At 41.7% G+C, this 16,605-nt stretch overlaps 1 protein-coding gene and 1 long non-coding RNA gene across 3 annotated transcripts in view; one reads left to right on the top strand and one right to left on the bottom strand.

The window, feature by feature from the left end:
* LOC144329323 (uncharacterized) overlaps positions 1–16,605 on the bottom strand; it is a 349,880-nt gene that overhangs the window by 197,011 nt on the left and 136,264 nt on the right. The gene's annotated exons all lie outside the window — the stretch shown is intronic.
* The window catches only part of RAPGEF5 (Rap guanine nucleotide exchange factor 5), a 122,111-nt gene that overhangs the window by 7,896 nt on the left and 97,610 nt on the right, over positions 1–16,605 (top strand). For both annotated transcript variants that reach the window (XM_028750093.2, XM_077937004.1), the window contains exons 2-6: positions 7,953–8,003; positions 8,318–8,424; positions 10,076–10,197; positions 11,626–11,794; positions 13,655–13,721. In XM_028750093.2, the coding sequence (XP_028605926.2) occupies positions 7,953–8,003; positions 8,318–8,424; positions 10,076–10,197; positions 11,626–11,794; positions 13,655–13,721 (516 nt within the window). The remainder of the gene's footprint in view (positions 1–7,952; positions 8,004–8,317; positions 8,425–10,075; positions 10,198–11,625; positions 11,795–13,654; positions 13,722–16,605) is intronic.

Raw genomic sequence — 16,605 nt, 5'->3', positions numbered from 1 at the left:
GTTTCAAAACCACAAACTTTTTCCTCTTAATTTTTAATTCTGAGGAGCAGTAGACGGATAAAGTTTGGGAGAGCATGATTATATGTAGAAACTTATTCAACAACCCCAGTTGTTGGTTTGTGTTAACATCTGAAAGCCCTTGACTAGCCTAAATAGTAATTGTCCAAACGGCAGCCAAATAGTGAAGCCACTATAAGTCTTGAATACCACTTATTCTCTTTAATCAAGGAAAGAGAGGAAGACCTACAATTTATTCAAGGCTGTTCATCTTGACATTTGAAGATGTGAAGCAGAGCTCAATTCCTTTTTAAGTTGAAGAACAAGATTTTGATCTAATGCTGAGTTTGGTGCATATTTACAGAAAAAAATAACTTTATAATTTTGAGTCAGCTGCTACAAAATACACTGAGCTTCTTGAAATCTAAACAGGTGTTCTTCTTGAGCCAGTTTTTGTTGACTTCTTCCATGATACCAAAGCTAACTTATCGCATTAAGTAAACACCCGGAAATAGCCGAGGTGTTTAGTGTGCATATTTTTTGAAGAACAGCTGACATAGCTGCTGTTAGTTTGTTTTTCATTAATGCTGAAACAAAACAAGCCACACTAAATCTGAAATAGTTGAATCGGCCCAGTTTTTAAAAGAAGTAAAACCCAGGTCTGTTGGTGTGCTTGGTATTTCAGGTTCATCAATCAGGGAATAACCTTGCTGGTTTTGTGTCTACTTTCTTCTGTCTGGTCCTCTTCCTCTTGTCTGTATCACTTGGATCTATTATGGTGGAATGTCTCTGCCTCTGTATATAGTTAGGTCTGGTTAACATGTGTTGCAACGTTTTCTCTTGCAGCTGGGTGGATGCTGGAGCTGATGGCCTCTTTAAGCCTTTGAACTCTTCAGCTAAGTGTGATATGAACCCCCCACCTCCCAACACATCCACACACAGCAGAGTCTCTGAAATTGCTTATGAGCCAAGATCTAGAGCAGGGGTAGGTCGGTGGTTTGAATCCCCATGACAGCGTGAGCTCCCGTTGTTTGGTCCCAGCTCCTGCCAACATAGCAGTTCGAAAGCACGTCAAAGTGCAAGTAGATAAATAGGTACCGCTCCAGCGGGAAGGTAAACGGCGTTTAAGTGCGCTGCTCTGGTTTTGCCAGAAGCGGCTTAGTCATGCCGGCCACATGACCCGGAAGCTGTCTGCGGACAAGCAATGGCTCCCTCAGCCAGTAAAGCAAGATGAGCGCCGCAACCCCAGAGTCGTCTACGACTGGACTTAACTGTCAAGGGGTCCCTTTACCTTTACCTAGGCAAGATTTATCTTTCCTGGGCTGGATCGGTCCCGCGGAGATCCCTCTGGGTTGGATGGCGCGTGAGTGTGCACACCCGCGTTTCTCAGCATCTGTGCGTGTGCGCCTACGATTTCCGACATCTGTGTAGACGCAATTTCCAGAGCTGGGCAAGCAAGTCCCCGCGCTGCGCTGGTTTAGCACAGCACATGAGCGGGCGCCTCAGTTCGGGAGCAGCTCATGGGCCAGTCAAATGACCTCCATGGGCCACTTCCGGCCCGTGGGCCTTACGTTGCTGACCCCTGATCTAGAGAGACGACACAAAGGCATTAAACTATTCAATCCCAATCAAACTGACGTTAGTTGTAGCTAAGACTGCCATTCTGTGCGTGCATACTTGGAAGTGAACCCAACGGATTGGGATTTATGTGTGGTGTAGACAGCCAGCGAAGTGCAATGGTTAAAGTGTTGGAGTAGGACCTGGGAGACCACAGTTCAAATCCTCACTCAGCCATGAAGCTCACAGGGTTACCTTGGGCCAGTCGTGGTTTCTCAGCCCAGCCTACCTGCCTAACCTACTTCACAGAGTTGTTATGAGGATAAAAGGTGTAAAGAGATAACTTTCAGCTCCTTGGAGAAAAGGTGGGACCTAAACATAAACATTGGAGAAAGTAGCATATGAGTAAACCTGAATAGGACTGGACTGAAAGCAATGGGATTTAAGCTAATCACCAAGTGGTTTTACTGAGTTTAATAGGAGTTCGTCGCAACCAACTTTAGTGGATGAGAGCTCTTGTGCTTGATGATAGCTTAAATTCAGAAGGGGCATGCATGTGGGGATATAGCGCACAGTATTAATGAGACACATTATTAATGAGTTGCTTAAAGATAAATACAGTGTTTTAACTACTAAAGACTGCACAATCCTATGCACCCAGTGCATGTAGAGATAGTGACTTCTTAGTAAATATGCTTAAGGTAGTGCATTTTCAATTACAGTCCAGTGTGTGATCACCCTCTGCTTTTAGGCTTCATTGGAAGACAAATTTCAGTCTGCCGTCTGAAAACCAGAGCAACTGTCTGAAACGCAGTTTAGGAAACACAACATACAGATTGTTTTTCAAGTGTTTTAAAAAACCTGTTTACTGAATGTTTTCTAGTATACTGCCAAAACTTATTCTTTGATCTGTTCTTCTCCCTTCTAAAGTACAAAAGCTACAGAATAGTATATTATTCAGACACTTCTAAGGTGAACCTGACATGGGAATAAAAGTAGCGAATATTTTACTTGGCTTCCTCATTATTCCTTTCTTGATGGTACTGAACGGAATTACCCTTTCGCGACCAGATCAAATCTTTATGGTGAGCTGTACCATATGACTCCCACCGCGCTGCCTGGTTCATCTACCCTTGCCTTGAACTGGGACTCTTTGGTCTTCCAGTCTGTCTGACTTCATCCTCTGTCCTAAGCCTTCTAGTGCTTGTTTCCAGCATTGTGGCATCCATCCACCCTACCTCTCTTTCAATTCTATCTCCATGGGCTCCTTACTTTCTCCTGCTCCTTTTGGAACTACCTCTCTAGACCAGGCCTACCTGCATGCTATGTTAATTGTGTGCATATTTTTTTTACAGCTCTTTAATCCTAGGTAGAGGTATGTGACCTGACTTTCATAGGGACTACAGTGTGTAGGGAATCACAACCAAAACAGTTGATAGAGCGCCGTAGGAGTTTTTCCGCTATCACTGACAGCATTCTTTTTATCGTAGAACCATAGAATTGTAGCATTGGAAGGGACCCTGAGGGTCATTATCTAGTCCAACCCCCTTCAATGCAGGAATCTCAGCTAGATGACAGGTGGCCATGCAACCTTTGCTTAGAAACCCCCAAAACCTGCCTTATGGGACTTTTCCAGGAATGGCCTCTAGTTCAGAGAAAGCAACATAGGCAGTTATAGTATCACAATAAAGCAGAGCAGGGGGAAGCTTCATTCTGAGCAATGTGGAGCTAATAGATCCTGTGTTGACACTGAATTTGGATAGCATCTGTTCAAGGAGACTTTGTATTGGTTTTGAGAGATGCAAGTGGCCTTTGTAACTTTTAAAATGAGATTTTACTATTCTTCGATCTGTATTCAGATTGCTTATTCAGGGTCCCCGGAGGAGACTCAGCAAAGGACTTCGGATGACTAAGTCCAAACATCAGAGAATAGAGCATATTCTTGTACATTTACATATATAAGTGGCACTGGCTGCCAATTAGCTACCATGCTAAGTTCCAGAAGCTGGTCTTGGTGTATAAAGCCCTGTTCACTTTGGACCAAGATACCTGAAAAATAGTCTCACCTTTTGCATATATTAACCTGATCACTATGTTCTGCAGGTGAGGGGCTTCCATCTCATCAGCAGGTCTATGCCTCACAATACAGATTCTCGGGACTTAGGAGGCAAATGAGGGCTGAAGTCCTCAGATGCATGTTGGAGCTACAGTACATTTTTAGACAAGCTTGGAGTATGCAAGGAATCTAATAGTGATTTCAGAGCGTATTTTGTTTCAGAGAGGTTTCTTTTTTTTATTATGGAGCCAGAATAAAATTCTGCCCTTATGCTACTCTCAAACTTTCCCACTCTCTATTGTATAGATAGAATTACTGCAACCCCCTCTGTATCTGGTCAGAACTGAATTCCATTGACCTCAGTGGGGCTTACCTCTGGGTTAGTGGGCATTGGATTACATCCTAAATTGGTTAATGCTGGCATTTAAAATTTAATTTAAAGTCAGAGTATTTTTTGCAGAATTTCATAAGCATTTACTGGCATAGCTTTAACATTAAATTGAAAAAACGAGAAAATATTGCTGGACCTTTTATTTCCATTTTGATTCTTCCTATTAAACGCTTGGGTGTACTTTATGGGGTAAGTTGCAATGGATCTATTTCTCTCTTGCACTGCATCTTACAATGGGTTTATGAACACAATTCCCTGTGCATTTTGCTGCCACTAATTTCCCTTTCTGTCAAAAGAATTGAATGACCTCACCTATGGCAGGATGTTGGAAACATGATGTTAAAAGTAGAGGTATTTCTGTCTGAATGTTTGGAGGTCCATTATTGCAAAAATGACGTTGGAAATTCCTCTTGGTCTTTCTGTTGCAGGCATTTCCTTCCAGAGTTTCCCTCTCTTTGAGGAAACGACTTCACTGTAATCTTAGAGGATGTAAACTACTGATTTCCATTTTTGGTGATACTTTACAGTTAATTAAAAAAAGCACCCAAGGAACTCTCTATTAGCTTTTGTAATAGCAATGGTGTCTGCCTAGTTTGCCTGAATGGCATTTCACCATTATGTCACCATTATGACTATATAGCTCCTGAGTAGAAGTGGATTAAAAAGAATGCAAAAAAATTGGCTTGGAGTTGACCAACGAGGGACTTGTGCCTTCCGTAACATATCACATGGAGCACCATAAGCATAAAGGAGAAAAGGGGATACAGTGGTACCTCGGGTTAAGAACTAAATTCGTTCTGGAGGTCCATTCTTAAACTGAAACTGTTCTTGACCTGAGGTACCACTTTAGCTATTGGGGCCTCCCGCTGCCGCCATGCCGCCACCACACGATTTCTGTTCTCATCCTGAAGCAATGTTCTTAACCCGAGGTACTATTTCTGGGTTAGCGGAGGCTGTAACCTGAAGCGTCTGTAACCTGAAGTGTCTGTAACCTGAGGTACCACAGTATGTTCTACTATGAAGCTGCAGCTCCAGCTTCAGAGTTGAAAATGCATGAGACACCTCAATACCACTTGCCGTTGACCATAATCACAGTGACATGTAGCTCTTTTTAGGTGGCTTAACTACTTTGGCAACATAAAAAGTTTACAAAATCTGTATTTCCCCAACATGGATGTGTATGTATATCCATGTCTTTATTTTTACCTATATAATTAGGTGTATGTGTTTTTAGTGCTCTCTTGATTTGTTTTTCCCCCTTAGTGTTTTAAAAAGCATGTGTGTTTTGAAAACTGACGTTGATTTATAGATTTGCAGTATCTTGATTTTAACAGAGTAGGAAGCCAGTGACACCAACTGCTTTAAAATTGGGCTAGGTGGAGATCAGTAGGCGACGAGGCACTCAAATCAGATGTGCTTCTCATGCATGGAGTACTCGAAAGGTATGTTCCATGGCATGTTGGGACTTGGGTTTTGATTTGGGTTTTTTTTTTTTTTTGTTCTGCTGTTCTGGCAGAGCTGAAAATACTCTTACCCACAGGGACTATAAAGAATGATACGCTGTAATCCAAGAAAGTGGATCAAAGTGCAAAGACTTGCCAGTTGGATTTATAAATCCAATATCTTGCACAAGTGCTTTCACTCAGTTTCAATTTGCTCAATTTATGTGGGCTGCTGCTGGATGAGATAACACAATGCTGAGGAAGAAGAAACAAAAGGGACGGGAAGTTCTTGTATGGAACGCCATGATTCTACCCAAAGTGCAACCCTTTCTAAGGATGTTCAGCAGTTTGGCTGGCAGAAATAGGGAGCTAAGGCTGTAAAACAAGGTAGGGCAAAATGCAACAAAAAGAAAGAAACACAGCCTTGCTTCATACATTGATACAGTGGGATAGCTTCCACTTGAAAATTCGTGTGCCGTTCCGCATGGGAAACTTCGTGAAATGGCTCTGTGTGTGATTTTGATAATTTAAGCCAGTGGTTTTCAACCAGTGCGCTATGGCACCCTGGGGTGCCTTGAATGATAGTCAGGGGTGCCGTGGGCAACACTGGCCTCTGTTCACCTTTCTTTTCCTCCCTCTTCTGATGCCCTTTGAGTCTCTGCCTCCCAAAGGCTTGTGTGACTATTTGTTGCAGCAGCTCGGGCTACAAGCTCCCCAGGCGAATGGTTCCTCTGGGGCTGGCCAGGGGGTGCTGGTTGCCAGGAGCTGAGGTGGCCTTGACGTAAGCAATTGGGTGAGGGAGCCCAGCCAGCCAGCCCACTAGCCCCAGCTGTTGGGAATGGACAGACAAGTGGGAGGCCAGGCAGGCAGGCAGGCAGGCAGGCAGGGTGTTCTGGCCTTTCTTGTGCTTGCTGTGTGCAGTACCTGCCTGGGAGCCGAGTGCCCGGCACTGAAGGGGAGCCTTTCCACCATGCTGTGCCGGCAGCAAGATGGTGGTCTCACATTCACCTTCAGCCAGTCCCTGTTGGGTCTCTAAGGCTGGGGGCATCTTCTTCTGAGGCCTCTGTGGGGTGGTGTGAAGAGGTACCCCAGATACTCCAGCGCTATCTATGCCGCTGCTGCCTGGATACACCAGTGATTGAATCTGCATGCAAGGCAGATGATCTGTGACCCTTCCCTGTGGGAGCTGCAGCTATAATTCTCTCCTCTGGCCTAATGGGCCCAAACAAGTTCAGTCTTTGGGGGAAGTGGGGTGTGTATTGTTTAGGTTTAACTCTTCTCTCTGTTTATCAGCCAGGGTGTGCTGAAAAAAGGAAATTTGTGCCTCTTCTGTTGATCAAATACACAGTAAAGTTTGGAAACAAACAGGGACATTAGCACGTAGACTGATGGAGGAATGGGGTGCTGAAGATATGCATGCTAGCAAGAGTAAATGGGCTGTAAAGCATTCTGGCACTTTTTATTATATGCATATTTAATCACAGGGAGAGCGAAGGAGGTCTAGCAATGTTCTGTGCTGCTCTTTTTTGTTGTTGTGCTGTTTGAATTTCATAGAAGGCAGAGTCCTGAGACTTTGGTAGCAACCTCTGAAACAATAATATATTGTTTTACTTTGCATACATATAGGCAGAGGGAGTTGTAATATTTCACAAATGTGGGACCCAGCCAGTCAATTATTTCAATATGCAGCTCACACACTTACCATTACCCGCAAGTTTCCCCCTGTAGAGAGAGGTACAAATTTAATTATAATTATAGCTTATGCTGTATGACCCACTTACTCTTCTACCCACGTACAATAAGACTGATCTGAACAGTGCATCTGATGTTCTAGATCTGGCCCTTCTTATTAATATAGTTATATTAAAATGTAACGGTAATATTTCAGAGGGTTGGACCTCTTGGTCTCTTCTGTAAAACAAAACTGGTTTTGTTGGGTTCCTGCTCCTACCAGCCACAGCCATCATGGCCAGTGGTCAAACGTAATGGGATCTGTAGTCCAGCCATACCTTCTCTATCCTTTCCCTACCCCCAGGATGTTCAATTTCCCTACCCCCCCGGGGAATCAATTTCCTGAGCCAAGTGATGGGTTGGTATGTTCTAATGGGAATGGGAACACCCTGATATTGTATGTGTGTGTTTTAAAGTATTTTATTGTTATGTATGGTTTAAATATTTGTAATCTTTGGAGAGCTTTCAGTCTGAAATTTGTGTATTATTAAATGTTATAATAAAGAAGTAGATCGTGTTTTGTGAGCAAAGCTGAGGGCTGAAAGGAGAATTATCTGGGCGAGGGGAACAGGGTAGGTTGTTGTGTTAAAAACAGCAAAATAAATTAAGTACTTTATAGACAAAGTACCAGCACCAATATTTGAACGTTCCTATGAATTTGCTGCCCTAATGCTTTCAAAACCTACACCCTAATGCACCAGCAGCCTAACAGATTCTTTGTCATGCTTTGAATGTTTGTTAGATAATGATGGTGATTGTAATATATTTTTTCTTGCAGATTATAACCAGGAGAATTTCAAATCCCTATCTGGAAAATCCTCCAGGCAAGGTAATTTTTTAAAAACCTCATTTAACAACTCTTTCATGCCTTCATTCTTTTGAGATATGTATTTCATTAATGCTGCCTTGAAGCTAGGTACATTTGTTCATCTTCGAGTTTGTAACAGCTAATGTGGGTTACAGCTTTCTAATGTCAATAGATTTTAATATCGCTGATAAGGAATCCCTTATCCAAATACGAAAAGCTTGGTGAAATCATGCTTGTACTTGTCAAATGCATTCTGTAACTTTTATGTAGTGCTAATGCTATAACCTTGTATGCTTGCATAATTTATTGTTTGTCCAATTTGTCTTTTCTTTTAGATTTATGGAGAGGGTGCCTCATGCGCTGGGAGAGCTCTCAGAAATGTTTTCATTCTACAAGCTTCTGATCTGATGAAAGACAGAATGTCTCTGATGGGACTTTGCAGGTAGCCATGTTTGCCTTAGTTTAACAAAACAGTTTTCTCCTTACTATTTCTCACTCCCTTGCATTTGCAGCACTGGACTGGCTACCATATGTTACCTGCATTGGCAGATATCTTCCTGGGGCAAGGAGAAGCAAACTGTCCCTCCTTATCCTAGAATGTTTTTCGTATACCAGGATCCTATTACTAATGACAATGAACTTGGATGTGATCAAAGCTGACAGTTTTGCTTATTAATTTTATTCCCATTTTGTGTTTTGTTGCTTTTGTGTGCTATTCCTGAAAATATTTTGTTAGTAACAAACTTTGGTTGATCTAATATAATGTATGCATGTGTTGCCAAATAATGTGCATCTCTTCTCTGGTAAGGGGGGTGGAATCTACAAAGGATGGAGATTGTTTTCATGACCCTGTCATAAGAATCTGCCCTCAGGGAGGCAGTGTAGCGGTGCTTCTGACTTGAGCGATGTTTCTTACCTTTTGATTGAAATGCAATCAATAAAAAAATAATCTTTTATTTATAGCATTTGGTATATGTTCTTTGTAGAGAAACTTCCAGACTACTTGAGAACAAATTGATTAGCTAACCAAACATATAGCAAAACTGGTTTTCTTGTTTTTATAACAAATAATTGAAAGGATCTTTAAAAAATGCAATTCTTTTTGTAAATTCCCATCTTTAAAAAATGCATGCAGATTTATTATTATGCCAAACTGAAAAATGGTGACGCTGTCTGCCAATTCTTTCCTGAAAGGATGAAGTTTGCTCACATTTTAAATGTAGGAGTTGGTTTGTTGACTGTGCAAAGATCTCATACATGTGCCTGATGTTGAAATGTGTTGCCTCTCTGTTGCCAACATAATATCCCATGTTAATGGTACAGCCAGACTTTAAGGTTGGGAGAAGATGAAATAAGTGACTTCTAGGGAAGTTACATTATATGTGTAGATTAGCTTGTAGGGAAGCTAGTAGAAGTTTAGCCTGAGGGGGATGTCTAGTTGCAACTAGTTGCATCTTGAGATAATAAGGAAGAATCTTCTGGAGGAGGAGAAATTGTTTGTAGGATGAAATGCAAGTTTTTGAACGATGTGGTTCATTTTGTACTTCAGGATTGGGGAACTTGTAGCCCTCCAGATGCTGTTGGGCTCCAATTCCCATCAGCCCCAAACATGATGGTCAGTTGTCAGGAATGATGGAAGTTGTAGTGTAAAATTATCTGGAAGGCATGAGGTCCCCCATTCCTGGACAGATTGGGCACTTGCAGACAGTTGCTGCTTTTTGGTGACATACAGTTGTACCTTGAATCCCGAATGCCTTGCGAGTTGAATGTTTTGGCTCCTGAACGCCACAAACCCGGAAGTGAGTGTTCTGGTTTGTGAGTGTTCTTTGGAACCCGAAAGTCTGCAACTTCCGCGACTTCCAATTGGCTGCAGGAACCTATACATTTGTTTACAGCAAACATAAGAGTAAAAATAAGTGGACAACATGAAATTTCCCCAAAATATACGCTCAATAACACACGAACAAATAAAGCAATCGGGGAATTATCATCAAAGTAATCGACTAGCCAAGCATAAAGAAAAGGGAGGAAATCAAATCGCTCAATCTTACAAATATCACTACATAAATCCATAATTTTTTTTGCTTGTTTAGGAGAAGTTGCATTGGATCTGAACTCGTAGACTGGCTTTTAAAGCGCTGTCCTTTCATAAAGAGCAGATCTACAGCAGCTGGTATCTGGCAGCTCCTACTGAATATGAGAATTGTGTTATCAGGTCAGTTTTATGAAAGCAAGTCTAACCCGTTTTACGAAGGTATTCAATTTCCCTTCCTGTCCTCATCTTTCCCTGGGCATTAGATTTATTATGTTTACAAAGGGGGAGAGAAAAAGACAGATATCTGTTGTTCTGTTGGGCTCCCTCTGTGCTGCTTTGGTATATATTTCACATGCGATCTTTCATATCCTGAATAATTATGATGAGATATTTACTAGATATTTTTGCCCAGGGACATACTTGTCAACTTTCAGAATGTACATTCTTTTCTCTCCCCTACTCCCTCCCTCCTTTTACCTTGATACTTTCCTTATCCTGTTGCTAAATACTGTGCAGCTGAGTAAACAATACAGTAGTTCACCATATGATTATGGTGGAGCCTTTTTAGTATATTGAAAGGAACCTTTGACTGAAGAATTGCAAATTCTGTCCCTGTTTCCCCTGTATTACGTTTTAGATAGCAAGCTCTGCATAACAAGGAGTTTACATCTTGTACTCCATAACGTGTATGCACACCGATGACCCTATATTTTATAAATAAATGAATTCTTGAAGGATGGCTTTGAATAAGGAGTACTCTTTACCTTTGCAGCTTTTCTTCTGTCGCTGTTTTCAAGCTCACAATCATTTATCCACGTTCAGGCCGCTGCCAAGTCTTCTGCCTCCTTAACAAGAGATGGCTCCCTTTCTCCATTTATTGCTGAACCACCTAGTCACCTCTCATCTCTGTTGTGGTTCTTTACATGTTGGGGCTCCATTAAGCCTTGTCTCATGTCTTTGGGAATTTCAAAATTCCCTGTGTAATGTAATTTTTCTCTTCCATGGCTGGGATTGTGTCTGCTCCATTCTTTCAAGCTTCATGTCACTTCTGCACCAGTTTTTATTTACCCTTGTCTTACTTTGAAGGGATTCTGTGTCATTGCCACTGACTATAACTTGATTTGTACATGGCCTTTGCAGCATGGTAGCTGCTTAAAAAAGCAATTCGTAAAGATTATTCCAACTTCAAGCTGTCTGTGTAAAGCACCTCCTCACACACTTCCAGCCATGCTAAAGCAATCCCTGTTTTGGGTAATTGCTTTTGTTAGCATGCTTGATATTGCAGGAGAAGCTACTTCACATGAAGCTACTTCATGTTGGGTTTTTTATGTTGCTTAAAATGTTGAAATGGTTGCTGCAGGCTGTATCTGTATATAGCCCAGTGTATAGCCCAGTTCACAGTGTGTTTTCCACATGATTTGTATTCAAAACGTATCTTATATGGTTGGTCTGTACGTGTGAACTAGCCCTTCATTGTCAACTGAAGCTAAATTACTGGATTAATTTCCAATACTTGCTTAGCAGTTACTTCAAGTTTTTGGTTTTGTGGCAAGCTGATAGAAAACACTTTCTAAGAGTAATAGAATTATCCCCCCTCTTTTTACACAGTGGATAAACAGATTTATTTTCAAGACAAGTACGTTTTCTACCAGTTCTCAGCTGATGAGTGTACATATCTTTTCTGTGAATATGAAAGAGATGATGGATGGAAAAATGGTGTGAAACTCTTATTGCAGCTAGTGCCTGTTATTCCTCCAAGGATTAATACCTGTAATCTGTAAGTATATTCTCCATGCAATTCTTTCTGAAAGTTTGGCAGATGACTGGGTTATATCTGTTAAATAATCTACCAGCCTTCCCTTCTACTTTATGCATATTATCACAGAGGCTGTTGCCTGTGAAAACTCCTACCATAATCTTCCTACTTACATTGTATAAACTGTGTGGCTACATGGTTTGTGTTACCTAAATCAGCCTATAGCTGGCCCTGTATTATTTATAGGAAGCACTCTTATGGGAAAGAAGTCTTGCAGCAGGTTAGCCATATTTTATTGAATGATTTTAAGTAAGTTTGAGTTACTATAGTAACTTGTATCCCAGTGGTTCCCAAACTGGTACATGGAGCTCAGTGGTTCACAAGCTTCATTCAGGTGGTCCACGAAGAAGTCCACATTAAATATTCATATCTGTTTTTAATTGTATTTTTATTGCTTTTTATTTCTCATATTGTATATTTATTGTATTACAATTTGAATTCTATCTATTAAGAAATTACAGAAGCAATAAAAATACAATTAAAGATAATATAGCATTGCAATTGCTACAGCAGGCAGCAAAATCATTTAGTGGTCCACCAAGACCTTCATCAATTTTCAAGCTATCCGGGGGGGATGAGTTTGGGAACCACTGTCATAGAGGGTCTAAGGTCAGGTAGAAAGGAAGTGGACAGGCAAGGGTCTGTCTCTGTATAAGGGAGGCATAGGGCTGATGGGTCTCCTTGCTGTAAGTGTTCCTGTGCACTTATGAGATAGGGACACAGGCGGCGCTGTGGGTTAAACCACAGAGCCTAGGACTTGCTGCTCAGAAGGTCGGCGGTTCGAATCCCCGCGATGGGGTGAGCTCCCGTTGCTCAGTCCCTGCTCCTGCTAACCTAGCAGTTCGAAAGCACGTCAAAGTGCAAGTAGATAAATAGGTACCACTCCAGTGGGAAGGTAAACAGTGTTTCCGTGCGCTGCTCTGGTTTGCCAGAAGCGGCTTAGTCATGCTGGCCACATGACCCGGAAGCTGTACACCAGCTCCCTCGGCCAATAAAGCGAGATGAGCGCCGCAACCCCAGAGTCGGCCATGACTGGACCTAATGGTCAGGGGTCCCTTTACCTTTACCTTACACTTATGAGATACATAAGCCAGAGGCCTCCTCCATTGTAGACCTGAAAGTCAAGAGGCATCAAAGAAAGGATGTTAATTTCATGAACTGATTTGAATCAACTAGCCAAATTCACAACAATAAGAGAGGGTGCCAAGGGCAAGCTGGGGTTAGGCTGGGTCCCAGTTACTCCAGTTAGGTTTTCGCTGTAGTTCATGAGAAGCTGCCATGATGAAGACAAGTCCTGCTTCAGCTCAGACCTCCTTGCACCCCTCATTTGATTACAGATAACAGGGTGGTGTCTTGCCACCCTTTGATTGACCTTAAAATGTAAGAGTTTAATTCCTTTGGGTGCCATTCCTGAAGCAGGGCTGCAGTTCAGCCTCTGTATATGTCACTGTGAATTATTGTACTAGATTATTGTACCCTTTGGCTTCTACAGTGGCATTTCTTCTTAACTTGGGCAAGTTTGAATAAATAAAAGCATTTAGAGGAAGACAAATTGATGGGACACTTCAGTTATAGCATGACATGTCTTAATCAGAATATTTTAGTCCACACACCTCACTTCCCTGTTTTTAAGCACATCCTTTAACTTAAGGTCTAATTCAGCTTTTCCAAGGTGGTGTTCCCAATATGTTAAAGGCTCAACCAACATTCCTAATAGATGATGGATGCTGTAGTTCACATTATCTGGAGGGCACCAGGCAAATCAGAGCAATCCTTTACAAACCTTTCCTTTTTAAAAAAAAAAACTTTTTGTTTTAACAGGAGCAATAGAAAAATTGAAGACACAACTGAGACCAATGCTGAAATTCTTGCCCGTCTCACTTCTGCGGTGAGTCTTTCGACAAGCTTTTCTTTACTGTATTGAAAAGTGATATGTTTGTGACCGACTGTGGTCTCAAGAAACTGTAATGCTCACATCATGGTTCTAATCTCTTGCGCATAATTTTAATGACAATAGATTAAAACTGTAATATATTTGTATTTTGGCCTTCAACGCTGAAAGATTCTCAGGGTGGCTGTCAGGGAACTGCCATCGGCTCAGGGGCGAGAGGGAAAAGGCTGGGTGGATTACAGAGAGCCCCCAAAGATCGTGGGAAGCAGCACGTCCTCAGCGGAGGAAGGTAGCCACGCCTCTAGTGGAGAGGAGAGGCAGGGGGCGGAGGAGGCAAGGCGGTGCCAGGACACCTTGCCGGAGCAAAGCGGGGAGGAGGGAGGTCCCCCGTTACCCAAGCCTTCCTTGGGCAGAAAACTTCCGCGCAGAGAGGGGAGGCGCAGATTGGGCGTCAAGAAACTACTCTGCTGGGGAAGGTTTAAGGACTGCCCACTCTCAGATTCTGTCAGTGAATGAGCAAGACACGGAATACAGGCGCTCTGCATTCTAAAGGTTTTATCACTAATAAGAAAGCCTTAGAGCACGCTTTGGAGGCATCTTGCCTGATTGCTCTCGAGCAACCAACAAACCGATACCTCTAACAGTGGCTAAAAATTAAAACAGTTACTTTTTTAAAATAAATCATCGGTATTAAAATACAGGTCAGTAGAGCATTAAAACAAAGGCAGTTTTAAAATATAACACCTTATAACCCCAAAGTGTAGGTGTGGGAAGGAGGGGAATGTAGACATATTGGAATTTGGCACTGTTTTTTGTTGATTCTTCCACACAAGAGGCACTAACAAATTGACCACAAGGCTCCCACTTGAGGGTCTCCTAGCTGATTCTGACAATGGGTGTGGCAGTGCCATTGTAGGCAACTCCCATTTTGCACATGTTCGATTCATGTGTGACCACGCATGCGCGTGCCAGGTTCAGCACCAGAAGAGGATGGAACGGGGACAAGCAGGCTTATGCACGCTCTGCCAATGTGCGCGATGACCCAGAATATAACCACCACGTAAATAGGGGGTTGCCTATATTTAAAGCAAGGCAAAATAGTCGAACTATTTGAGTAAATAGTTTTATTGGAATTGTTGGGAGTCTAAACCCCATACAAAATTTCCACAAAGTGAACAAAGGTCTGCTTTTATCAGTGTTGAAATGCGTGCAGAAGGATTGTTTGCCAATTCAGAGTGTAACAATAATCGACACATAAAATACTAATGTGAATTTTAGCCACATGAACTGAAGCCAAGGCTAGTGAAGAACTAATTATGCCTGCGTGTGTAATACTGCTTTTCCTGTCACTTGGCAGAATGCTTTTTAGAACCAATGAGGTATGTTTTCTTGTATCTCCCCCTGCTCAATTCCCACAAGGGTTCAGTATCTGTAACTGAGCTTTTAGAAGGTATATTTTCTCAGAATTAATAGTACAAGCTTCTTTTTCTCGAGTCTGGCTAGAACCTGTTGGTAAAAGGAAACACATACTTGTTTGAAACAATGGAAGGGCGAGGGACTTCTTGAGCGATAATAGCTGTGTGGAATGGTGCCAAGTTGGTCAGGTTGCAGGAAACAACAGCAAAGCATTTGCTTTTGTGTCAGAAACATAATATATTAATTATTATAAATTACATTTACTGCTTTGTCTTTCCACCTGATGAGAAATCCTTCCTAATGTGGCATAGTGTGTAATAAAGTGTAATACATGTGAAACATAAAAGAATGAATATTTGATATGTGGGCTGTATTTGAAATGGTACAGAAACTTGAGGGTCAAGGAGATGGGTTGCTGTCGTCTATAGAAATGTCACTTCTCTGTCTAGTTGAGTAGGGATCTAGTGTGTGTGTTTCTGGTGTAGAGCAACCGGGATAAATGAGAGATTCTGCTGGTTTACCACTTGCCTCACTGCCCAACAGTCTCCCTGCCTGAGTTGACGGAATTTTTCGATTGACTTGCCTAAGATCCAGGACAAAGCATCGTCTTTCAGAAATCCCACCGCCCTAGATGTCAATTCCACCTTTGAAATTCCCTTTGAAATGTATCTGTGTGGGGGCTTGTTGTCTATTTGTATGGTTGCAAGTTGTTTTGGGTTTCCCTGGGCAAGATAAAGCGACTGACAGATTTAATAAATAAAATAGAAGCATAGAAAAATAGAAAAACCCAAGAACAGGAAGGAACACAAACATTTAACTCTATTGTATGCTATTTGGCTTTCTTGGAAGATTTGGTACACACATGCACAACCCTTGAGAGGCAAAGCAGCAAAAGATTTGAGCAAGTGTCTTAACATCAGGATGCAAATATTAACCCATCATGCTTACTAGTCTAAGATATCCAGACACACACCCCATCTCTAATATTATTTAGGAGTCTCAAAATGAACTAATTTCTTAAGCTGGCAAAATATGTGGCAAGCATAATGAGAAAGAATTAGTCTTGCACTCTGTTAGAATAAAAACTAAATTTCCCCCAAAGTTCGCAGGATATTGAATATACAAGGGCATTCTCCACTTCAGGTTTTAAATCTGCAGAAAGCCTTAATTTGTGCTTTTTTAAATGTAAATCTTTCCTGGCCTGAAAATGATTATTATTTTTTTACTGTTCCTTTTCAAAGAGAGATCCGTGGGTTCCATAAAGTAATAATTAAATTTGGGTGATTACAACCTTTATGAAAGCTGCTTCGGTTTTACTGGTCGACACAGTGTCAATCTCTTGAAATTTAATGTTCAGTAAGTTTTGGGTTGCATATGCAGGAAAGGTCCTGAACATACTAATTGCATAAATTGATTGAATGATTCCTTGTGAATCTGACAGTAGTCTCAGATGGTATCTCCACGA

This window comes from Podarcis muralis, chromosome 12 (genome assembly GCF_964188315.1).
Source record: "Podarcis muralis chromosome 12, rPodMur119.hap1.1, whole genome shotgun sequence".
NCBI lineage: Eukaryota > Metazoa > Chordata > Lepidosauria > Squamata > Lacertidae > Podarcis > Podarcis muralis.
Note: the sequence above shows the minus strand (reverse complement) of the source record. Positions and strands in the feature narration are given on the sequence as shown.